The sequence below is a fragment of the Rhipicephalus microplus genome, chromosome X (assembly GCF_043290135.1).
Source record: "Rhipicephalus microplus isolate Deutch F79 chromosome X, USDA_Rmic, whole genome shotgun sequence".
Lineage (NCBI taxonomy): Eukaryota > Metazoa > Arthropoda > Arachnida > Ixodida > Ixodidae > Rhipicephalus > Rhipicephalus microplus.
Genome location: NC_134710.1, coordinates 63,490,342 through 63,515,137, shown reverse-complemented (window position 1 = coordinate 63,515,137; position 24,796 = coordinate 63,490,342). Strand labels below are relative to the sequence as shown.

The 24,796-nt window shown below is 40.3% G+C and overlaps 1 protein-coding gene across 4 annotated transcripts in view; it reads left to right on the top strand.

Annotated features, from left to right (window-relative positions):
* The window catches only part of Als2 (Amyotrophic lateral sclerosis 2), a 170,949-nt gene that overhangs the window by 14,206 nt on the left and 131,947 nt on the right, over window positions 1-24,796 (top strand). For all 4 annotated transcript variants that reach the window (XM_075876972.1, XM_075876973.1, XM_037427255.2 and 1 more), the window contains 4 exons: window positions 1,492-1,601; window positions 13,804-13,870; window positions 18,133-18,304; window positions 24,114-24,369. In XM_075876972.1, coding sequence (XP_075733087.1) covers window positions 1,492-1,601; window positions 13,804-13,870; window positions 18,133-18,304; window positions 24,114-24,369 — 605 coding nt within the window. The remainder of the gene's footprint in view (window positions 1-1,491; window positions 1,602-13,803; window positions 13,871-18,132; window positions 18,305-24,113; window positions 24,370-24,796) is intronic.

Here is a 24,796-nt window from a genome sequence, read left to right as displayed (position 1 = left end):
GCTCTGAATTTTATCAAGCTTGGGTTTTATGTTTGAACAATTTCTACAAAGACTATCGTCATGCAGTGCAGATAACTGACAAAATCGGTGCTTGTGGGCAGAGAAAATGCTTGCAAGCAAAAATAAATTCACATCCTCATAGTATCGACTACGATACAAATTTAGCTTGTAGCTTAGTAAGAAACAAATGAGGATAAAGAAGAAGCAGACACAAGTGTTACTGTTTGTTACTTCTCCTTTGTCCTTGTTTGTTTCTCCACTTTGCTACAAGCCAGTTGATGATGAACCAACAAGCCCATATTGGTACCTTTGTTTTTATAGATATAGATCTTGCTTGGGGCCGGCAGCAGTTTGAAAACTGCATTGAGGGACGAAGGTATTATAATTGTTTGTGGTGTAATGTTAGATTATTTCACCGATAATCAGTTGTGCTTACTTTCTTTTTCACCACAGTGTGCCCTTGTAGCTTATAGTCAGTGTTTGTGTTGTCTGGTACTCTCTCTCTCTCTCATAATCCTGCCTGCATGCTTTGGCTTCTTTAATAATGAATTCTTGCCAGCTAGCTAAACTTCTAGTCATTCTAGAATATCTTTCTCTGCTTCTTCTGCGTCATCCTTGAATTGATACAACTTCAAATATTCGGTGGAAGTAAGCCTTGTATCCCCATTTTACTTCAGTGTGCCTCAGAGAGTTGAGCTGTTACTTTTTGTTGTGCATTAGTATTCACATTGTGTATAACTAAGTTATCGAGGAGTGTAATAAATATAAGTGCATATGCTCAATTAACTGTCTTCTAAACACTCTGTGCTGTTTTGTCACTCGTATTACGGGCACATTTTTCATAACTCTTATGTGAAAGTACTTCTGTTTCCAAAGTTTCTTTGTGTTTGTCCTTATATTTGTGTGGTTACTCTCCAGAGTGTAAATTGGACATGCTGTTGACATCTTCAACTATTATACTTTGCAAATCTGGAAGGACAGGAGCAGATGGTTTCATGTGTTTGACGTAACACTACGAATCTAGTGGAGTGATTGCAACACATAGTTATGACTACAAATTGCATTTTATAAATGGTTTGGCATGTCTCACAAAATTTTTTTAAAGCCTTGTGAGCCTATGTCATCAGTGTTTTCCTTTTTTTTCATAAACATTGGCACATTTTGGAAGCTTATTGGGACTGTAGTTGTAGCCTGCAGCTTAAGAAATATCTTTCATAGGGAATGTACTTGTGTGACTTTGTATCAGATATAGTTTGATATTATCTAACAAGTTTCTGGTTCGTTTTTTATGAGCCTTTCTTCATGGCATTTTCCAGCATGACTATGACTTTGCCTGCATATGCTGCAATCTGTAAATTTTGATGACTGGAAAGCAAGAAGCTTTTTAGTTCATAAACACATTTTTTTGCTACTTTCCGGGGATATTATGCAATTTGTGAAATTGTATATATTGCATTGAAAATATAACTAGGTATTTATCTCTATCTTTAGATGCCCAGAAACGACCTGGTTTTTGACATTGCAGCTGGTATTAGCCATTCTTTGTTTTTGGCTGATGGTGGTGGATCTTATCCTGTGATGTATGGCTGTGGAGAGCATCTGTAAGTGCCCTTGCAAAGTAATGTACTGTTCACTATGTACAGCAAATTGAAGAACAGTGTGTATGAGTTTTTATGTTCACTAGTGATAGCATTGTAACAGGCTTTTTTTTCTGTTTGTAATCAGTGAACTTATGTTCAGTCAGTTTCTTTGGTTTTTAGATCTTTTACTATTTTAGTGAATCTTTTTTGTTGTATAATTAGGTAGTAGGGAGCATTAAATGGAAAATTTCAATAAATACATACAAATAACAGAGACAGTTCATAACATATGAAATGTTTAAATGTCTATAAATTTTTTTCAGTGCCTAAACCACTGTGTAATATTTGCTTTGTATTTGCAAAGTCCAAGACTCTTTTGTGAACCTCCAATTTCAGTATGACGCATATGTTACTCTGCCATTTGGGCTACAATTCCATTCACTTTCTTTTTTTGAGCCCTTCCATTCACTTTCTTTGTTAATAGATTGCTGCATTTGTCGTTCAGAGGTTGAGAGCTTGGCCCCCCTTCTCAACAGTGTTGTCGTTCATTCTACTTGCTTTAATTTTTATTATAAGAATGGACCCTGGAACGATTTGAGCTGTTGTGTTCAGGCCTTTTTAGAAGTTAGCATTACTCCTTTCGACCATTAACAGACTGATTGAAGCAGTATGCATTATGCATAGTGTGTATAATTTATTACAGTAAAAGCTCATTGTTTTGAACTCGGTTGATTCGAACTTATAGGTAATTCGAATTGATATCCTAGTCTCGGCACAGCCTTGTGTAAATTTATGGGTGAAAACCTTAATAATTACTACAAGTTGGTATCTTTAACGGTTAATTCGAATCGAAGCCCTTGGTTTTCATCACGCCTTGCATAAGTCAGCCCAAATGTATCACAATATGTTGCAAAACCAAATAAAAGTAAGTTTCATTTGGTTTTGTTTCGTTTACTAGAGAAACAATAACATTTCTCAGCAGTTTACAATTACGACACTTCTGTGACACCATTGAACAAGCTAGGAACGATGCTCATGGAACCACGATATACTAAATCCAAGCCATTTCAAAATAACTGATTACTTTAGTTTTGATTGTGTTGATTCTGCCATGTAAATAAATGTGTTTTGGAGCATAAATAGCATCATATATTTTAAATTAAGGCTCACTGCTCACATGAATACATGTGGAGGTTTGTTTCTGGTGTATCATTCTGTGATCAATTAATTCTGTCCAGTGCGGGAGCTCCATCCACTTAATTTACAAAATCACCTGCCACAAATATGTAGTAGTGCCTAATTCACGATAACGAGTCAAGCGGTGGCTTCTTTGGTGCGATGTCCTTTCATTACAGTGCAGGTCTGTTAATTCAATTGCCACTGAATTTGAGCAATTTGATAGTACCCTACGAGCTGTAATTAAGGAGATTTTACTATATAAGGCCTAAACATGTGCATACGCAAAGGCATCACCACACAGTGTTTTAAGTGACCCTTGCATTTGGGATAGAGTATGGTTTTGTGAATAATTGGCTTCTATAGCATTACTTGAAGAATTACAGGCCGATCAGCTTGCTCTCTGTAGTATACAAGCTATTTACAAAGGTAATTGGTAACAGAGTAAAGAAAACATTAGAATTCAATCAACCAAAGGAACAAGCAGGATTTCGAACAGGCTACTCAACAATGGACCACATTCATACTATCAATCAGGTAATAGAGAAATGCTCAGAGTATAACCAACCACTATACATAGCCTTCATGGATTACGAGAAGGCGTTTGATTCAGTAGAAATATCAGCCGTCATGCAGACACTGCGGAATCGGGGCGTAGATGAAGTATATATAAACATTCTGGAAGAAATCTACAGGGGATCAACTGCTACCATAGTGCTTCATAAAGAAAGCAACAGAATACCAATCAAGAAGGGTGTAAGGCAGGGGGACACAATCTCCCCAATGCTATTTACCGCGTGCTTTCAGGAGGTTTTCAGAAGCCTGGAATGGGAACAGTTAGGGATAAGAGTCAATGGAGAATACCTTAGTAACCTGCGCTTCGCCGATGACATTGCATTGCTGAGTAACTCGGGGGACGAATTGCAACTCATGATTACGGAGTTAGACAAGGAGAGCAGAAAAGTGGGTCTTAAAATTAATCTGCAGAAAACGAAAGTAATGTACAACAACCTCGGCAAAGAGCAGCGCTTCGAGATAGGTAATAGTGCACTTCAAGTTGTAAAACACTATGTCTACTTAGGGCAGGTAATAACCGCAGAGCCTAACCACGAGATTGAAGTAACTAGAAGAATAAGAATGGGGTGGAGCACATTCGGCAAGCACTCTCAAATTACGACAGGTAGATTGCCACTATCCCTCAAGAGGAAGGTATATAACAGCTGTATCTTGCCGGTACTTAGCTACGGAGCAGAAACCTGGAGACTTACAAAGAGGGTTCAGCTTAAATTGAGGACGACGCAGCGAGCAATGGAAAGAAAAATGGTAGGTGTAACCTTAAGAGACAAGAAGAGAGCAGAGTGGATTAGGGGACAAACGGGGGTTAAGGATATCATAGTTGAAATAAAGAAGAGGAAATGGACATGGGCCGGACATGTAGCATGTAGACAGGATAACCGCTGGTCATTAAGGGTAACTAACTGGATTCCCAGAGAAGGGAAGTGGGTTAGGGGGAGACAGAAGGTTAGGTGGGCAGATGAGATTAAGAAGTTTGCGGGTATAAATTGGCAGCAGCAAGCACAGGACCGGGTTAACTGGCGGAACATGGGAGAGGCCTTTGTCCTGCAGTGGACGTAGTCAGGTTGATGATGATGATGATGATGATGATAGCATTACTGCAGAAGAAAGTATGAGTGACCTGGTTTTCAGCAGCACCATGTACCAAAGAGATTAGCCATACAAACACAGAGCGTATCTTGTGTGTGCCGATGGATGATTATGGAAGCCAGAGCCTAGTCCTGGTTACGCGAAGATGTTGAGAAAAAACATGGTTTCAGAGAAGGGGGGGATGATATTTAATCACCTGTCAGTTTCTTGATACGAGATATTGTGCTTAAATTATGTTCAGAATAATTTACTCAAGCGGTAGACTTGCTGCTTACATATTTTCAGAAAACTGTATCAGGAACTTTTGTTAATAATATGAAGATTACCACAAGTTTCATTTTCATCTGTGTTACTTTTTTTTATTCACTAGAAGAATAGTTTTCTTGTTTCGAGCCTTTCCTAGATCAGTTATCTTTTAGAATACTAAAAGCAGTAGGTTAATGATGTACATGGTTTTGTGAGACAGGGGCTTCATGTGTTCTGAATTGAATTGAATTGAATTTTATTGGTCACACTTTTTACAAAAAATTTGCATACACTGCGTGGACCCATAGCCATAGGTTAGTTTGGGTCCAAAAAAGAAAGATTTTATAAAGGCACTGCGGAAAAGTGTAACTAAGAAAGTTGTACAACATCAAAAGGAATTAACTAAAGTTTTTACAATCTAATGTAATAAAGAATCGGCAAATAAACATTACAGTGCATGAAATAACCACACTAAACCGTTACAATATACGAGAGAACGAAAATGGAATAAACACTTACATATTGAAATCAAGACAGTCATCAGGCTAATTATGACAGGACGTTAATAAATCAGTACATTCTTCTAAATAGTGTTTTTCTAGTGCCTTAGGGAAATTGGAACACATTTTTATTTCAAAAAGGAAATTTTAATACCGACAAACTGTAAAAGCCGTTCACCATATACGTTGTTAGTTTGTGGAATATTCCATTTACCAAAGGTTAGATAGTTGTCTAGTAGAACGAGAAGGGGCGGAAAACATCGACACATGAAAAGGGTGGTTGTAATTAATAACTGTGTGTACGCATCTGGCTAGTTTTAATTTCTATAGCTTGTCGAAGGGCAAAATAAGTAATCTGGAAAATAAAGGTTTGCTGGGGTCGTTATACTTGGAATGAGTAATGATTCTTACAGCCCGTTTTTGAAGTCGTCTAACCAGGTCCAGGTAAGTTGTGTACGTGCCGCCCCAAGACTCAATGCAATATGAGATATGACAATGAATGAAAGCATAATAAAGCATTCATAGAGTAGTGGTATTAAAATATTGACAAGCCTGAGTAAGTGCATGACACCCTGAGGCTAATTTGGAACACACATTTCGAATCTGCATCTGCCAGTGTAAGTTATCTATAGTGACACCCAGATATTTAATTGTGGTTACTTGCTCGATCACGGAATCGTCAATTTTTATGTGTATGTTATTAGCATTAATGAATCTTAACCGAGAGCGAAATGTGGTGCATTTAGTCTTAGCGGTATTTATAGATAGTTTATTATTCGATAACCAATGAGCGACCTTTTCCAGTTCTATATGGGACTTTGATTCAAGATCAGTTAGATTTTTACCTGTTACTATGACACAAGTATCGTCAGCATACATAAGTATGTTAGAGGACTGTAATATCTGCAGAAGTTCATTAATATACAAGAAGAAGAGCAATGGTCCCAGCACCGAGCCCTGGGGAACACCAGTACTCAAGTGGCTTATAGAAGACAGGAAATCATTAATTACTACAGCCTGTTGACGATCATTCAGGTAATCTGAAAGAAGTTGAAATATGGTCCCACGGAAACCATAATGTGGTAATTTACTTAGCAGTATTCTGTGGTCTACGGTGTTAAAGGCTTTTTTGAGGTCCAGAAAGATAACTGTTACTAATTTATTTTCATTCAATGTAGTGTTTATTGCTTGAGTAAGGGTCATAACGGCGGTGGAGGTAGAATAACTTGGTCTAAATCCGTGTTGCTGATGGGAGAGCAAGTTATATTTCTCAATGAATTTATATAAATGATTGGCAAAAATATTTTCGAAGATATTGTTAATTATGCTCAAAACTGAGATTGATCGGTAGTCTGACGGTTGAGAGTGATCGCCACTTTGATGTATCGGAATAACTTTTGCAATTTTTAAACAAGAAGGGTACATGGCTGCTCTCACAGAATGGTTAAGGGGGGATGCGGCCCTTGAAAACCGAAAAATCGCGAAAAAGTCGGTTTTTGAAAAACCACATTTTTGGGTTGTATGTCTCATAAACTACCTATTCTGTAATTATCAGCACCTAATTCAACCGCAAAGTGCAAAAAAATACTATTTTCGAGGCCGCCGCGGCGTCCAAAACAGGCGCAAATCCCGAAATCAAACCAAACTTCACCGAGCTTGGAGGGCACCAAGCTTGGACTTGCAACAAAACTTGAAGTCGTGTGCGCCTCTTGTGGCACCGTCGATAAATTATGGACATCACCCCGCAAAAAGGACACGCAGGCCTTCGATGTAAATGTCCGCGCCATAATGGCTATAAAGCAAATAGGCAAGGGGCAAACAGCTCTTAATGACTTTTGGGCTGCCATGAACGTCTCTTACAGAGGTCTTCACCACAAGACGTTTCAAAAGCACTTGAAAGAGACGTTCAGGAAGCCAGAGGCCACCGCTTTGGAGAAGTTTTATGCTGATTCTGCCACAGCAGTGATCAAAACATATAAAGAAATGGACCCCAGCTTCTGCAAGGACATCACCGTAGTGTACGATAGCACATGGCATAAGCGGGGTCACACATCACACATCGGAGTGGGATCGGTAATTGACTTCTTTACAGGTCTCATCTTGGATGCTGTAGTTCTTTCAAACCACTGCCTTGGATGCCAAACAGGGCCCAAACCTGGAGATGCAGCATACGAAAGCTGGCAGAAGCACCACATTTGCCAGAAAAACACAGACGCAAAATCGGGAAGCATGGAAGTGGAGGCAGGCTTGACTCTCTTTGGGCGGTCTGTATCCAAGCATGGCGTGCGGTACACCACTCTTGTGTCCGACGGAGACAGCCGTACCTTCGCTGCCCTCATAGAAGAGAATGTGTACGGGCTAGTGCCAATTGTAAAAGAAGAATGTCTGAACCATGTTCAGAAAAGGATTGGAAGTGCTCTTCGAAACATTGTGCAGAAAAGTGATAAGCCACTGAGTGGGAAGGGGAAGCTGACTAAAGCACTCATTGAAAAGATGACAGGATATTATGGTTGGGCCCTGAGAAACAATTCAACTGACCTAACAGCCATGCAGCGTGCAGTGATGGCAACATATCACCACGTCACATCGACTGACCAGGACCCTCACCATGAACTTTGCCCAGAGGGGGCTCAATCGTGGTGCCACCATAGAACTGCAGAGGCAAAGCGTGAGCTACAGCCAAAACATAAACACAGCCTGCCGGACTATGTCGCTGCAGCTATGCTGCCCATCTACGAAAGACTGTCACAAAAGTCGCTTCTTCAGCGCTGCCTGGGAGCGAAGACGCAAAATGCATCAGAATCATTCCACTCCATTCTGTGGTCTCTGATGCCGAAGGAACAGCACTCATCCTTGATCGCGGTAGAAACAGCACTGCATGAAGCAGTGCTGCGCTACAATGCCGGTTGCTGCAAAGCAACCCAAGTGATATCGGACTCCATTGGACTTCAACCAGGTCATCTGGCCATCCAGCGAGCTCGTGAAAAAGACGCTTTACGCCTAAAAAAGAATTCTAAAAGACACCAAGAGAAAATGGAGGCCAGGGAAAAGAAGAAAAGAGTGCGCCAGGACACTTCTAGCTACTGTGCTGGAGCTTTTTGAAGAGAACACGTGTTTTGAACTTTCTCGGCCTGTTTTCTCAGAACGGATTTTTTTGCTAGTTGTGGTGCTGAGGAAAGCAAGAACTCGAAAACCGTTCATCAGATTTGTGTGCCGTTTTTTTTATTCTGTTCCTGAATGACCTTGCAAGGACGTAACAAGCTCATTTTTTTTTAAATTGGTGCTGTTAATTTATAATAAACAATTAATTTTTGATGAATCTGGTCATTACTGGTTACGTCAAATTCAAAGTTGCGTGAAAATTTTTGGAGGGGGAAATTAAAAAAACGGCTTTGTAGCGCCCTGGGATAGCTATCAAGGAATGACCACAATGAATTTCAGCTTTCTACTATGTCCTGGGATTTCTCACGACTCTTCCTTAGGCACCCATGTGAAGCACCCAGTTAAACCTCAATAACTCTGGAACTAAGAAACACAGCTTCGTGAAACTTAGCAGTTGTGCTAGTTTTATTGTAGTAAACAACCCCTGAAAGTTTCATCCAGATATCTTAAAAAATAAAAAAGTTCGGTCTCCAGGGTAGCCTCCCCCCTTAAATAGTCGACATAAAACCGGTCCGAGGACGTCTAAATTTTTTTTGAGAAGCCTTACAGTTATCCCATCTAAGCCTGCCGATTTATTCATTGGCATTCCTGACACAATTGATATGATTTCCTCAACGTCGATGTCATGCATGACAAAAGAATTGGGATTGGAATCTGCGAGACCATGTTCTTGGTTGGGTTCCTTGAATTTTTTAGCCAGTGTTGGACCAATGGAGGCAAAATAAGTGTTAAACAATTCAACCGTATTGGAGTCGATGACATCAGGAAGCACCTTAGAAGCGGGAGGGTTACCAACAACGTCATTTATAATTTGACATAGTTTTACCAAATTACCATTCGCCTGCTCTATTTGTCGTGCATAATAATCCTTTTTACTCCTCCTCATCAAGGCAACTGGTTTATTACGCATTGTTTTAAACTGGCACAAATAAAACTCTTTATGCTTGTGCCGTTTCCATTTGTCATACCAGTAATCTTTGCTTCTTATGACTTCCAAGATTTCTTTATTCATCCAGGGACATATTGGCGTTTCCCGTGAATGAACCGAGACTTTTCTGCTGCTTCCTTTGATCGCGTTTTTAAGAAAAGTAATCATGTTCGAAAATTTTATATTAACGTCGTCATGGTATATTTGATTAACGCTAGATCCTAGGAAATATTTCTTAAAGCCAAGTAGTCTATTTTTGTTGCAAACCTCGGCCCTTCACGTTCTTTATTCTTTAGGCAATCAACAGAGACAAATATTGGGAAATGATCTGTGATAGGCTTGTCATACACTCCGGCACTAATATATTTCTCGGAATTTGCAAGTGCATGATCGATCAATGTAGCAGACGTTGCTGTTATTCGAGTTGGTGAAGTGATGAGGTTGCGAAAGTGATACGATTTTAGCAAGTAGTTGTAATCATCATTCACTGGACTACAGGTATCAATGTTCATATCACCAACAATAACAGCAGATTGTTTGACATTCTTTGTTAGTTGGCTCAGGATCATTTCAAGCGTTTCAAGAAAGGAGAGAAAACACGCGTTGGGGGGACGATAAACTACGCCCACTGTAATTGAAGATTCCAACCTGATGAAAAGTGATTCAATGGCATATGGGCTGCATGATAGTGAAGGAATAATTGTATATGAATGCTCATTTTTTACGAAGAGAGCAGCACCACCCCCTCGAGAACGAGAGTCACGTGGCTGCGATAGCATTCTGTAATCAGGAATAACAATGTTTTCATTGGTTTTTAGCCAAGTTTCAGTGACAGCGATTACGTCAGGGCGTTGTGGCTGCTGGGCAATAAATGCGAGAAGCTGATTAAGATTTTTTCTTATGCTGCGAATGTTGCTGTGAAATATCGACATGCATCTGCGAGTGCAATTGTCTAGTTGATTTAGGCGAGACATTTTGTTTGAACTGGGTACGTGCACTGGGTATAGGCACAAGAGAACCACTTATGCCACGCTGCCAAGGTCGTCTTTGCATGTCACTTGAAACACGCGCGAATTTTCATTTTTACGCATCAGGATTCTGCTGTCAACCACCCGCACAAACTTCCAGTTTTTTTCTCGATTTAGCTATATTGCCTTCCCAAGCAGAACCTTGTACTCGGGGCACAGATGTTCGTTTACGAACACCGGCTCATTTACCTCGAAACCGAAGGTCGATCTGTTCAGTCTGTGTTTTTTGGCTGCCTTCAAGATCCTGTCTCATGTCGACCTAGACAAAAACTTCACCACTAAGTTTGGAGGGCCACTACCACGCGTTGGAACACGAACAGCATCAAGTGCATTCTCATCAAGCCTTACACCCAGCAACAACGCAATTTTGTCGATAGTCAGAGATAGGTCCTCACTAGGTACCTAGGGGATTCCCTTCAGTTCAATATTTTGCTTTCGACTGTACTGTTTAAGCTCAATTAGTTGCTTCTTAGTTTCCTTCAATTTCTTATTTAGCATTGAAATTTCCTTTTGATACTCTATGCTGCCTGTCTTTGCCTCCGAAAGTTTAGAGCGCATGCTTTTCATTTCGTTTCTAAAGTCTTCAAAGCACTCATTCATGTGCCCCATTGACTTTGTGACAGCTATCAATTCGGTTTTCATATCATTGATGGATGGGTCCTGATTCTTAATTGTAGCAGTAAGGTCAGACATAGCCTTAACAAACTGCGCAGTCATTTTCATCAAAACCTTTGTGACTTTCTTGATGCTGCCAGGGGGTTTGTCGGTTAGGGACTTAGCAAAGTCAGACAAATCAGCTGTTGCACACGACATGATTGCACAACAAAGACAGTGAACAAATGCGTTTTTCAGAGCGGTCCTGTAGCTATGAAATTTGAGAAGTTAATAATTAGGGTAAATACGTACTTGCCTACCTGAAATGACGTAAATCAACGATTTAGCAGACGTGAAGTACGGCTGCCAGGACCGCTCTGAAGTGCACAATCCAGCTGCGTGGTTTCTTATATTGGCGTCAGAAATGCCGCCCCTCGATGAACTCCGGAACGGTGACGTATTCTTGCTTGATTCGTTGAGTACGGTGTCTGCCAGGATGCGCATGCGTCCGATGAAGGCCTGCTGGCTCGTGCCAACCCTCGAAGTAATATTCGCTTCACCGAGTAGCATCCAGGCAGAGACGGACACTCGTTCAACTAGGGCTCGTCCAAAGTTGCCTGAAATGACGCAAATCAACGGTTTAGCAGACGTGAAGTACGGCTGCCAGGACCGCTCTGAAGTGCACTCTTTCAAGGCACTCTTTCACTCGTGTTAGGCACATTGCTGTCGGTAGGTTTCTGTCTTGCCTTTTGGTGTGGTTTTTATAAAGAAGATTGTGTATGTAATGGTAAACTTCAAACTAGCTTTCCGTGAGGCTACAGCTGGATGCTTTAGTCATTAGCCCACAGATGTGTGCGTGGCAAAAGTGAATAATAACTTGATCACTCTCCTTTGCTGCAAGCTCGTGCATATTACATTGATGTGTCGTGTGTATTGTCACCTAGCACAAAATGTGATCTTGTATAAAACTGGGTGTGTTTTATGCCCATATTTCTCTCATAGTGGCCTCTTTGAAATGCTTTACATTGCCCTACTTTTATACTAAACCTATCCATTCCACTACCTTCAAGACTAGTGGTGCAGATTGTAGTGCTGCAGGTTATAATGCAACAACAGGCAAGAGTAATAGCATGAACTACTACTCAAGAAAACACGCACACACAGAATCAGTTCTGAACCTCATGCATTAACTTGTTTCAAATAGGTGAAGTTAAGCAGCTGCGTGGGGTCACGTGCACTATAATATGATAAATAAATTCTTAAAATGTCTGCAGATTTTGGAGTTTTTAATAAATATATACATTTTTAATATTGTAAAAAACATGTTTTTGTCAAATACCATTTTACGAAAACACTTCTCGCTTCAAGGAACCACTCAGAAGGTGTTTAGTTATCTTAATCTTATACCAGGGTTCTTAAACACGCAGCGCACGTGGTCTGCTGATGGTCCGTTAGCGGCCCACGGCTTTACGTGGAATAAAGTGGTGCGACTTTACTCACTGGTACTGACATTATTTTTTCTCCTATTGTGATTAACAATGTTTTATTGGGTAAAGTAGTTTGTGTCTGAAGCATTTTGTTGTGAGGCACCCCATGCAGTTGCCTTGTGTTGACAGATAACCGTTACCGAAAACGAAATCTCTAAATTTGATGAATGGCGTTCCGTTTTAGTCATTTTGGAGATCACTGTTAGCATGTTAGTGGAATCCTGACACAAAATACTCTTCAGATATGCCCCATATACGCGTTATGGGAAGGGTCTTTATTTCAAATGGCAATGTTAACTGAAATTTTGTTCACTTCCCCCTAACTTTTTGACTGTCACGGCCCTCTGCAGGACTAAGATAAAAAAAAACTGTCTCAGTTATCGCATGTTGAAACTTTGTCAACCGTGTAAGTGTTTATGCCATATCTGTCTCGCAGTGTCTTCACTGAATTTGTGTGTTTTTGAACCACCACTTGAAGTTTTGTGCCATAATGACGATATGTGTTCACTGACAGGTGCTGCCTCCTCCTAGGACTTACATAAAGCATTGGAATATATTGTGGTACCTTCTTGCAGAAATAAACAGAACTGATTTGTAGCATCAATGCGATCTGCGCCAATGCTTTTTCGTGATTTCAGTTTCACTGCGTAGTCTCTAGGGAGGCACGCAAAACTTGATTTTCATCGTTATCAGCACTCTCTTACCGGGGCAGTGGAAGTTGATTTCCATCTTTATTGGCACTGTTCTTAGCTTGTTTATCACCGATTCGCAAGGCATTCTTGTTCTCCTTGATTACGAAGTTTACTCTGCCCAAGGCAGCCATACTCGGAGAATATGCCACGTGTTGGCTAGCACAACTTGTCGGCCCAGGAATAGAACGGAGACACGTGTTATGTGTGCAGACGGCGATAAGGCACTGTGCATATACTCGTGTCTCTAGGAATACCACGCATTGATCGCTTTGCAATTCTGAGTGATGTGGGCACCAAAACACTGTTCATTTTTTTACAGTTTCTTTTTCTGGCTTTACATATTTCGTACATTAAATAGCTGCAACAAAATAATTTGACAATTTGTGAAGGTTTTTCTCATCAAAATTCGACACTCAGAGGGTTAAAAATAAAGGCTAGCCATAAGACCGCTGTGTTGGTTCTTTGTACATACCCTCCTATTGCCTCACTATTGTCATCACTATTTTGGTTGCCATTGCTAATGTCATCTCACATGCAATTGCTCATTTTGTATAAATATATTGCATGTTCTGGTAACATTTTGCAGAACCTTGAATAATCTTAGGTACATGTAAATACTTTGTGTAACATAATTGCTTAAGGATGCAGGATCTATGTAATGTGTGCATTATCTATGCTTGCAACTTTTTAGTTATAGTTTAAATATGACTAGTATGTTTATGTTGCATATTCATTGTTTTTTTAGGTGTATGAACAGGCCATACCGATGTGAAGGATCCAAGACAGTCGTTCCAGTGATGGTGTTGAAAAAGGTGTTTTTTGTCATGCATTCCTTTATAATTATTTACCACTTTTCATATTTCATGATATTCTAGTTACTCCTAACTGTGAGAAAAACAGACATTTCCATGATTATCAGAAAACAGGGCAAGTGCAGCAGTTCTAAGATGTTTATAGTTAATCAGTGTCCAGATATTTATTTTTTCATAATTATATGTATGAATAAACTTTTTCTTAGTTTTGGAATATTCAGTAGGCTTTCCACAAGTCCATGAAAATTTCGGCATTGGTAACGCATATGCAGGTTTACATTCAAAGAACTCTGATTAGAATGAATATTTTGCATTTGCATCAGTAACAAGAGAACAGCTTACAACAATACTTGCCTGCTATTGAACCATTTTGACATATAGAAGCAGAATGCATTGTTAAATAAAGCAGAACAATATTTATAGTAAGAGAGAGAGAGAAGGAATGTAGGAAAGGTAGGGAGGTTAACTAGACTATGCGTCCAGTTTGCTACCCTACACATGGGGAGGGGGAGGGGGGAGTAAGAGAGAGAAGTAAAAAAAAAAGTAAAAAAAAGCATGTTTCAAATAGAGGTAAACATATATGGGCAGTGATCATGACTAGAGGCCGGATATATAGGCACTGGTTTTAGGCACCAAAGTAGGCGGGCAAAACGTAGTTTAAGCCCCCAAAATCGTAAAGATAGGTGTTGTAAAGTTTTACAAAAACTGAAATTTTCACAAAAATTAATGCAGGACCTGTGTCTACGACTGGAAAGCAAAAAAATAGTTTTAGTTTATGATGCTACAAAGGTGCCAATGATTTAGCATAGCCATGCACGTTTTTCCTGCACGGTTTGCTAAACACGGTCTCTCCTTTAGAAGGGTGTTTTGCTGGGCGAGTTTGTAATATTCCATAATTAAATGTAGGGCAAAAGACAGAAAAGAAGAACACAAACACAGTGCTGTGTTTGTGTTCTCCTTTTCTGTGTCTTTTGTGCTACGTTTAAATGTTTCTCCTTTTTCTGTGTAGCATGGTTAGTGAAGTTTTGACTGTTGAATAAACACAACACAATCATGGGTCTCTTTCTTTACGGTGTGGCTGAGAAGGGCAACACAAAGGCAATCAACTAGACCGCTGAAAGGGTCTTCGAGCCTCGTAATAACAAAGTGTAATTGCACAGAGGCAATTTCTCTTCTGTTTGTGAACACCTTAAGTGGCCCCTCACCATGTTTTAGCGTTTAGAGCAGGCAAAAGAAATGCATGCACTCAGCGCTCGCGATCTCGTCTGCCTAAATCTGCAGCGCTACGCACCCCAGAAATAGGTGAAATGTCAAACTGAACGCTGCTTGTCTTTCATCTAATGGGCGCGCACTCCAGCATGATAGAGGGGATGTATAACAAGGAATGGTCCTGTGTATGTCGAAGCAGTACTTGACACAGCGAGAATTATTCAAGGCGACATGTGCAACCTGTGCAACTTGTTGCTTGAATAGAAGTATGAAGGGTGATAGAAATATTAAAACATACAAATGGAATCTGTGTGAGTTATTCTTTTTGTTTACTTTGTATCGAGCGAGATGCGAGACGAAGCTGCCTCCATTTTGTTTGTGTTCTCGCCATTCGCATTGTGCCAGGGCCAGCCCTGACAACGCTTGGCATGTTTTTGGTGCATTGTCTCTTAGAGCAGTTCCAGCGGTGCGACACTGTGTATCATGGTAAGGATACATGATCAATGCAAGCGTCTCCAAACATGTGCACATTGAGGGATCCATCCCACTGAAAGAGGCAGTATCCTACAGAGAACGGCGAAACGACACAACACCGCTTGCGTGCACGACTTGGCTCGGGCATGTCGTGTGAATGTAACCTTGTGTGTGTATGATGCGTCGTGTGATCTGCTTCCGAGTTGCTCTGATACCGAAGAGGGCAAAGAAGGAATTTGGCTTGCAAAGTCTGCACAGGGCGGGCAGCAAAGGTTTTAAGCTCACTTCCTTGCATCTTGCTTTCGCAGCTTGTACTGAATCAATTGAATAATTTTTGGGGTACAAAACTTTTTATTGGGCACACAACAACTTCGAGTGTCTAACTAAATGTTCTGATGTGACCTGGTGAAGCGCCCTTTAAGTAAAAAAATGACAAGACAAAAACGATGGGGACATGTGATTATTTTTTTTACCTACACTTTACTTTCCCCTGATGACATTCCACGGTTACGCATTCGTTCTGCGCTGTCCTGCGGCTGCACAGACGCACCCCCTCTTTCTTACGGGTGTGAACAGGACGCCAAGGAGATCTCAAGCAGACAGCATGACGCAGATGAATACATGTGTAGAGGCTAATCAGCCTTTCTATTGGCTGAGGGGCCTTGTAGCCTTGAAGGTGCTGAATGACTTCTGAGATGGAGTATAGGTTGCACCCCATAGAGTTTCGAAAGGTCAATTTCGCCCGGTAACGTGAATACTGGTCTTGAAGTGTACTCAAAAGCTAGATTTGTGGTTAAATAGTGTTCATATAAACACCGATTTTGAAAATAGGCATTTGTTGGCCTTTTTTAGGAATTTGGGCACAAATATAAAAAAAAGGCATTTATAGGCCCTTATAGAAATTTACGTACAAATGTCGAAAATAGGCATTAATAGGCACTATAAAAACCCTGTAAAAGCCCTCCTTAACCTCTAAATCGTGCTCAATATTTACGTGGCATGGTAGGAATGCAAGGGACAAATTGGACATTTGCCTAAAATCTGGTCTCTAGTTATGAAAAATGCTTGAAAGTATGCAAGATTTCACAAGGTTGGGAGTTGGGCATGCGACTAAAGACCAATGTAAAATTGTAAGTTTGGCTTGCATAGCTTGGGCATATTTAAATGGTTCCCTGATATGGTAGCTAAATGAGCATATCGTGTGTTGATATTGTTATGTTGATATGCAGTGCAGCAGGACATGAAACGGGGTGAGTTAGTTCAGTCTCATGGTGCAAAATGCAGCGCATAACGACGACACGCACAAGCTGCTAATTCAGCGCTTGTCCTGCGTCCTCCCTCTTTTGTGTGTCGTCTTTATGCGCTGCAATTTATACCATGATGCTATGTTGATATGCTTAGAATTACCACGAGTGATTAAATAGTGCTTTTTTCCATGATGTAAATGGTAAGTATAGTCCGTGATGCGGTCTTTTTTTTTCAGTGGCTTACTCTGCGGAAGCTATAGCACAATGGGCAGTAATGCAGTGTCAGATGCAGCTTAACTGCCAAGCAGTCAACATTCATGTGTATTACTATCTTTATTTCTCATTCATACATTTCTAGCATGTTTATGTAGCATGTTTCTTATGTGTCATCGAGTCCTCATTGCTTGCTTTCATCTCTTTGTGTGTGCAAGTTTGTGTCTGTGTTTTCTCAGTGCTACATCATCTCATTACCGCTTCTCTCTCTTGATGCATGGCAGCATGCTGTTAGGTTAGAAACATGTAACATTTGGGACTTGAGTTTCCCACCGTGTAGTGCACCATGTTATTTAGTACTCTACTGTAATTTCAATGCTTATGCTGTCCAGACTACGCCTATCTGAACAGCACCATGCTTTTTTTACTATGAGCTTTTCTGAACTATCTGTTTTTGAATTATGTATTCTTTAGTTGGGGAAAGGGGGGAGGGGGGGTCATGATACAAAAGGCCCGAATAAGATAGGGATCAAGAAAGGCTGCTTGTTTGTGCCTTTCTTTGCCCTTTTGTTGTGCACCTAAAATTTTTAGTTTGTTACTGATTTTCTCACCTTGGCAGGCTGCACTGTGGCATATTTTTTGTACTGCTGAGGCACAACAGTGTAATGGCTTGATTGTGAATAGTTGCACTGTCTGCATTTGGCAACATGCAAAGTTTTTCATGTTCTACGTTTCATTGATGTTACAATAAGCTGGAACATAGCTTTACCTGAGAAAGATCTCTCTTAAGTGAACATTATTGCCTCATCTTATTTTGTGTAATAATGCACTTGGTTTTACCAATGAGCATTGTTGGGCTGGTTGTTGAACATCTCAAGGATAATAGCGATGAGCTAAAGTTGTGAAGGAGACGAGTGAGGACAGAGAACAAGTGCTTTGTCATCAGCCGCTTTTCAGTTCATCCCCTGTCCACCTTCAAAACCATCAAAATTTGTGCACTTGTTGCTATTATCTGTGGCATTGTTGGCATCGCTTGGATTTTCTGGATTTGTAGCATGCTTGAATATTATTTCGGTGTCTCTCTTTTGGTAACATTATTACGGATTTACATTTTTTCAGGGTGGGCTTGTTACTGGTGTATTTGCTGGTGGACATTCATCTGGCTGCCTGATTAACCTGAAAGAGACAGATGAAGTTCAAGCACTTTACGAGTTTGGTGCATCAGAGCGACGTTGCCTTAGCAACCTCTGTGCAGTCCAGCACAAGGTTTTTCTCCATCTTGTGAAAGACGGTACTTGTTCTCTTCTATTTGCATCAGTTTCGCTATTAGAAAAGGTGGACATCTTTAGGGCAGTTCGTGATGCTGTTTTTGTGTGAACCAATGTAGGCATATGTAGCACAAATCTATCTCTGACTTTTGTGGCGGGGGCTTCATTTTGGCATGGAACTTGTTTATGTTAGTTGTGTCAATTTGCTCTCACAAAAATGCTAAATAAATTTCTCATTAGATGAATTGAACCTTTTGCATAACCAAAACGTCTTGACTTAACCTCATATGACTGCAGCCGATTACTTTCGTGAAGCCACCACGATTTAAGGGGCGTTCATGCCGCGTTTCAGAACCGTCAGAATTTTCTTTTCTCGAAATAAATGCAACCGAAAACTATTTGCGCTCACATCACATTCGTAGCCTATGATTTCATTCTTTTTATTTCAAAATGAAGCATGACTGACAGTAGCATTACAAGGTATTTAACTACATGCTAATTACAATGAATTGCTGAAACTCACACAAAATAACACGATACTTCATTTTGGTTCTTGGAATGTAATACTGAACAGCTTGGAAGTATGTTTTGTGAATTTGACATATTTGTAGACAGTGCATTATGATTCCTGCCTGAAAGGGATATGAAAGGTCTGAGAATGTATGAGAATGTACGATTTACTTTTAATGAGAGAATGAAAGAGTAACTACTGTATACACTCAAAAATAAAAATAGAAGTATTGGAATATAGGTGCCCTTATAGCTCTTGCAAAATGGAAAAATTGGAACTTGACACATGTTCATTTACAATAAGCAGAGCCCATATGCAGGGTGCCCCAGCTAATTCTTGCCAGAGTTTAAAAATATGTCAATGAACTTTATGACGATGCAACCGAATGCATGTTGCGCACTATTGAATGGAGTATGCCACACTATATTTAGTGTACTTAATTGCTTAATTAGGTAAGATTGAATAATTGACTTCTAATTGATTGATATGTGCGTTTAGCATCCTAAAACTACCATATTATTATGAGAGACGATGCAGTGGAGGGCTCCGGAAATGGAGAACACCTTGGGTTCTTTAACGTGCACCCATATCTGAGCACACAGGCCTACAGCATTTTCGCCTCCATCGAAAATGCAGCCGCCGCGGCCGGGATTCGATCCCGTGACATGCGGGTCAGCCGAGTACCTTAGCCACTAGACCACCGCGACGGGGCATATAATCGGCTTCTAGGCCAATGAAGTTGGACAATAAATTCCTGTGAGAAAGTTGTAGATCGGTTCGCAGAATACCTAAATAGTCAGTTTTTTACTTTATGTTCATTATGTATGCGTGCTTTTCTGCTTAGTGCAAATGTCCACAAAAATAAATAAAATATAATATTCTGCGTGACACACCTGCTTGTGCACTATATTTCAATGTTCCCTAATTTCTCATGCACAAATGATTGGCTTCCCTTGTCGAGGTTCATGGCAACAATGAGCAGGCACAGAGGTTATTGTTTGTGTAGCTGCTAGCAAAGGTATATCATCGCTAAGACACCACTATTGCCGCTGTCCTGTCGCATGTAGCTGAATGCTATTGGAGTTTGCAGACGGAACGTCAAGAGTGCTGCAACTGCGGTGCGCAAGTTGGCGTGCCGTAAATTTTTTTGTTGTCATGGGCATCTGCAAGAAGCAGAAAAACACTAATACTTAGTAGATACAGTTGCCAACCGATTCTCCAGACTTGGCAGGGACCGCAAAATAGTTGAAAAACATGAAAATTAAGTTTATTTGGATTGAAGAAGTCTAAAAATATTTCACTAATGCCAAGCTTCATGCTGTTCTTAGGGACGAGCAAATTTGGTTGTATTTTGGCTGCGATAACACTGTCAGCGCGTTGGCAATCGATGATACTGACCCTTGCAGGCAGCACAGTTGGTGGCTGCATGGCACTAAGTAAACATAACATGATGCCGGTCGGAAAAGGATGCATAGGGCTTCTCATTCGTTTGGTGGGATTTAACAATGTGGTCATGGGAACCTTGACTGTACATTTATAAAGTCCGAAAATATTCAACTAGTCAGAATTTTAGGAAAGATATGTTGACCATTGCAGAAAGTAGGAGGCTGTTTAATCGGAAACTTGACATACTCTATTCAGCAGTCAGCAACATGTATTTGGTTGTGCTGTCATAAAATGTGTCGGCATATATATATACACTTTGGCTTGATCAGGGGCATCCTGTTAGTGGAGCACCCTATGTGTGTTGTGTTATATATATATATATATATATAGAGCATCGGTTAGAGCATAGAACGCGTTATTCGAAGGTCATAGGTTTGATTCCTGCTCACGGCTGGTTATTTTTTCATCCACTTTTCTTTCTTCTTATTTACATTCAATTGGTTCTAATAACTTCCCCTGTACATTCCTTGGCATTACTGTCTGTTAGATCTCATTAATATTGTGTTAAAACACGGAAAAACGAGCCCTTAGGTATACACTTCTTTCCCTTATTTCATTGAACGAGGGTCTCGTAATGGCAGACTTGGTGTGTTTAGGTTTCATAAGAGGGACAATTAATCGGCTGCCCGCTCATAATAAGTTCACGTGCTACGTGACGCCAAACATGCGCATAAGAGTGTCTTCACACTCGTCGTTTGGCTTATAGATGGCGCTGACTGTCACTCCTACTTCTAAATTCACATATAAACCCAAAAAAGTGGACGGAGGGAAGGCCGCTGTGGTAGCTCAGTGGTTAGAGCATCGAACGCGTTATTCGAAGGTCGTAGGTTCGATTCCTGCTCACGGCTGGTTATTTTTTCATCCACTTTTCTTTCTTCTTATTTACATTCAATTGGTTCTAATAACTTCCCCTGTACATTCCTTGGCATTACTGTCTGTTAGATCTCATTAATATTGTGTTAAAACACGGAAAAACGAGCCCTTAGGTATACACTTCTTTCCCTTATTTATATATATATATATATATATATATATATATATATATATATATATATATATATATATATATATATATATATATATATACTGTCAAAAATGTCACAAAAACAAAAAAATGTCTGTTATGGTTATACACTTTCATTTTCTTAGTGAATATGTAAATCCTGTACTGGCTTTGCATAAGAGAAGTTTAAAAACTACAATTTCTGCCACCTGCTGCTTTGTTCAAGGTGTGACTGCAGCTCAACACTTTCCTGTCTTAACTACCTCAAAAGGGCCAACCTGAAATTAGCCAGAAACGTGATTATTGTCATTATCATATGGTTACTGATTACAATGGCGATGCAGACTGTGCCATCTTGTTTAGGTTGTCTGCGAACGCTGTTTTCAAATCTTTGCGTTGCACATTTGTGGCACTTTGCACTCATCGTGCTTCGAGAATCGCTCGAAATAACTAGGCTGTGGCCAACTATGACCATGTTACTGAGAGTTTGATGTCATTAAACAATACATATGCTTGCAGGGACCACAGAATATGCCCAAGTTATCCACTTTCAGAATTAGCAGGTGTCAAATTAATGCACTTTTACTCATACACACAGAGAGTAAAATACTCTGTGTGGGTGTGTGTATACAGGGTGTCCCACAAAACTTGAGCCAATAATTTGAAAGTGAAAGGCACTTAGGAGGTGAATTGAACCAAACATACTACTCGCACTGGACTGTAGGTACTCAGACAATTTTTATTTCTCCCCATACTAATTAATTAATAATTTTAATTACCTATTTTTATTTATGGGCTGGAAACCCAAAATATGAACACTATGATATAGAGCACTTTCAGAAATCACCGACTAAATTGTTTCCTGCACGGTACGTCTCGCGCTGTTATTTTTTCCACGTTGTAAAGAAAGCCCACAAAACGTGAAAAGAAGCCGTGGGACAAGCCGCGAGTGCACTGCTATAGTGCTGCTATAGGCTTTCTTTACAATGCGGAAAAAATAACAGCACTAGACGTATCGTACAGGAAACAATTTTGTCAGTGGTTTCTGAAAGTGCTCTACATCTCAGTGTTCATATTGTGGGTTTTTAGCCCATAATTAAGAATAGGTAATTAAAAATATAATATTTAGTATGTGGAGAAATAAAAAATAGCCTGAGTATCCACAGGCTAGTGCGAGTAGTACGCATTTGGTTCGATTCGCCACTGAAGTGGCTTTCATTTTCAAATTTTCGGCTCAAGTTGTGTGGGACAGCCTGTATATTCACACACGCACGTGCACGCACACACACACACACAAACACACACACACATGCAACCATTTCATCCTAGTTCCACGTGAGCAAGAGCATGGCCTTGGAGCGTCCACATTTTCTCAAAACTTGGCGACAGCATACAACATACAGTGATCATGGTTCTGTGTATGACAATTTCATTTTCAGTTTGATCTGTTGACACAATGTCTCTGCAAAATGTGCTGGCATGGGCAGCTGCACTGGCACAAGGTGGGAGCATAGAAAAGGAGGGTGCGGAAAAAGAAACCACTGGTTCTGCCTTACATGCACAAAATTGCCCACAATTTGAAGAAAGTTGCAAACAGGCATGACGTTATAGTGGTCTTCTCGGCACCGAACAAGCTGTCGAAGCTCTGTGCCCGCATTTGTTTGCAGAAAGCGAACCTTTTATGCGAAAAGAAGCACGCTCGGCCAGTTCTGCGTTGCATAGTGGGTGTTAATTATTTAATTCCGTTTAGCTGTGGCAAGGTGCATATAGGCCAAACAGGACGCTGTGTTAATGATCACCTTAGAGAGCATATCTTACCAATTAAGAATGGCGTGGAATCACACCTGCGGTTACATTGTGCTTTGTGCAGCTGCGCACCACTATACCGAGAGACACGTGTGTTAGGACGAAGCAGGGATACGTTAGCACGTGAAGTACTGCAGGCGTACCACATACAAAGGAAGGGGAACGAATGCGTCAGTGTCCTGTGAATCACTTTATACAAGAAGTAATGCCTGTTTTTAGATAGCGCTGTGCGATAGCTTTCTTCCGTTTAGGTTTTCTTGTGTGCAAAGTGATAGTCGCTTGTGCTGCGCCCCCTCCTTGTGTGCATACTGGAAGCATATATGTTTGGGTGATGCGAGGAAAATAAACTAGTTGAAAGACTGGCGCTCTATCCTGTCTCCTTCTTTTTTCCTTGCTAGTATCTGTTGCGCCACCATCACTTTATTAAGCTATGCACCAACTCGCCCAACGTCACACTCTGCTAAAGCATAGGTTAACCTTAAGTGGTCGCAAATATAAGTACTAGATAGCTAATCATAGCTGACATTTTCGGTGGAAACAAAAAGCTCGATAGATATTTAAATAATTACAGTAAGTTGATTTCATGTGATTAATATGTAAGCAGGATAATGTGTGAAAATATATAGGAGAGCCTATGCATAATATATTAAGAAAGCATATATACACTAGTTCTTCCACATGAACAAAATGTATTTGTGAACCGCTGTTGTGACTGGTGAGCACGTGCACTATATAAACACATCCTATCAAAATGATAAGGTCACAACTATTAAGGCATGTTCAAGGGGCGAACAAAGTTTTAGGTGCTGTGAACTCTCTTTTGTGGATAATCTGCTGAAAGATAAGACTGAGGATGCTTGAGCTCAGTCTTGCGAGAGTGATTGTGCATTGGCATTTTCATAGAGCCATTATTCACACCAAGAGTGAACCTATTTAGTTAAGATGAAGTGCTTATTGTTTAGTTGTTGCTTTAGTAGAAGTGGTGTGGGTGTGCCTTACATTTCAGTGAATCATTGTAGAACTCTCACTGACATCTAACACTTTGCATTTCCTTGTCCTCTTATAGGAAACATAATTTCAGACATTCCAGATTGTGCTTGCAAGCCTCTGAAGAGCATTATTAGTACCTCAGAAGTTCTTGTGTCACTTCTATCTGCAAATGCTTATGACTTGACCTTGCTTCTGCAAAGCGGCCATTTTTCTTGTGCCCTCTCAATCATGGAGAAGAAGGACACCTGGATCGATGCCTTTTGGTCTTATACTAAGGCAGTCACAGATTTTACGGCAGTTGGAGGATTTGCATCGCTGTCTAGAATGCTGGTGTGAGTGATGAAATTATTACTTTGTGCATGCTAAAATGTGTGCCATCTCTTTGATTTTACTACTGGGTCATTCTACGCCAAACGTCCCAGCCATTTTGGCAACCATTTAAGTGTGTTCAAACAAAATCATGCTGGTTTATTGCACTGAAAACAGTGAACTGTTAGGATATTTCACACAGAAAAAAATGTTTTGGTTACGTGGGCACCTTCTGAACTTCCCGGAATGTCGTCTTGGTGTTGTTTGGGGAAAAAATTATTTTAAAACTACCGCTCTTTCTTTGTATATCACATTTGGTCTACATGTTGAGTAAAGGTGCTTGTGTAAGGTGTTTGAAGCTCAGTAATACCAATGCAATTTTTCTGCACATACGCCTCCAAGAATTTTGCCAAAATTTGTTATGTTTTTTTATTGCAGTACTCCACTTTG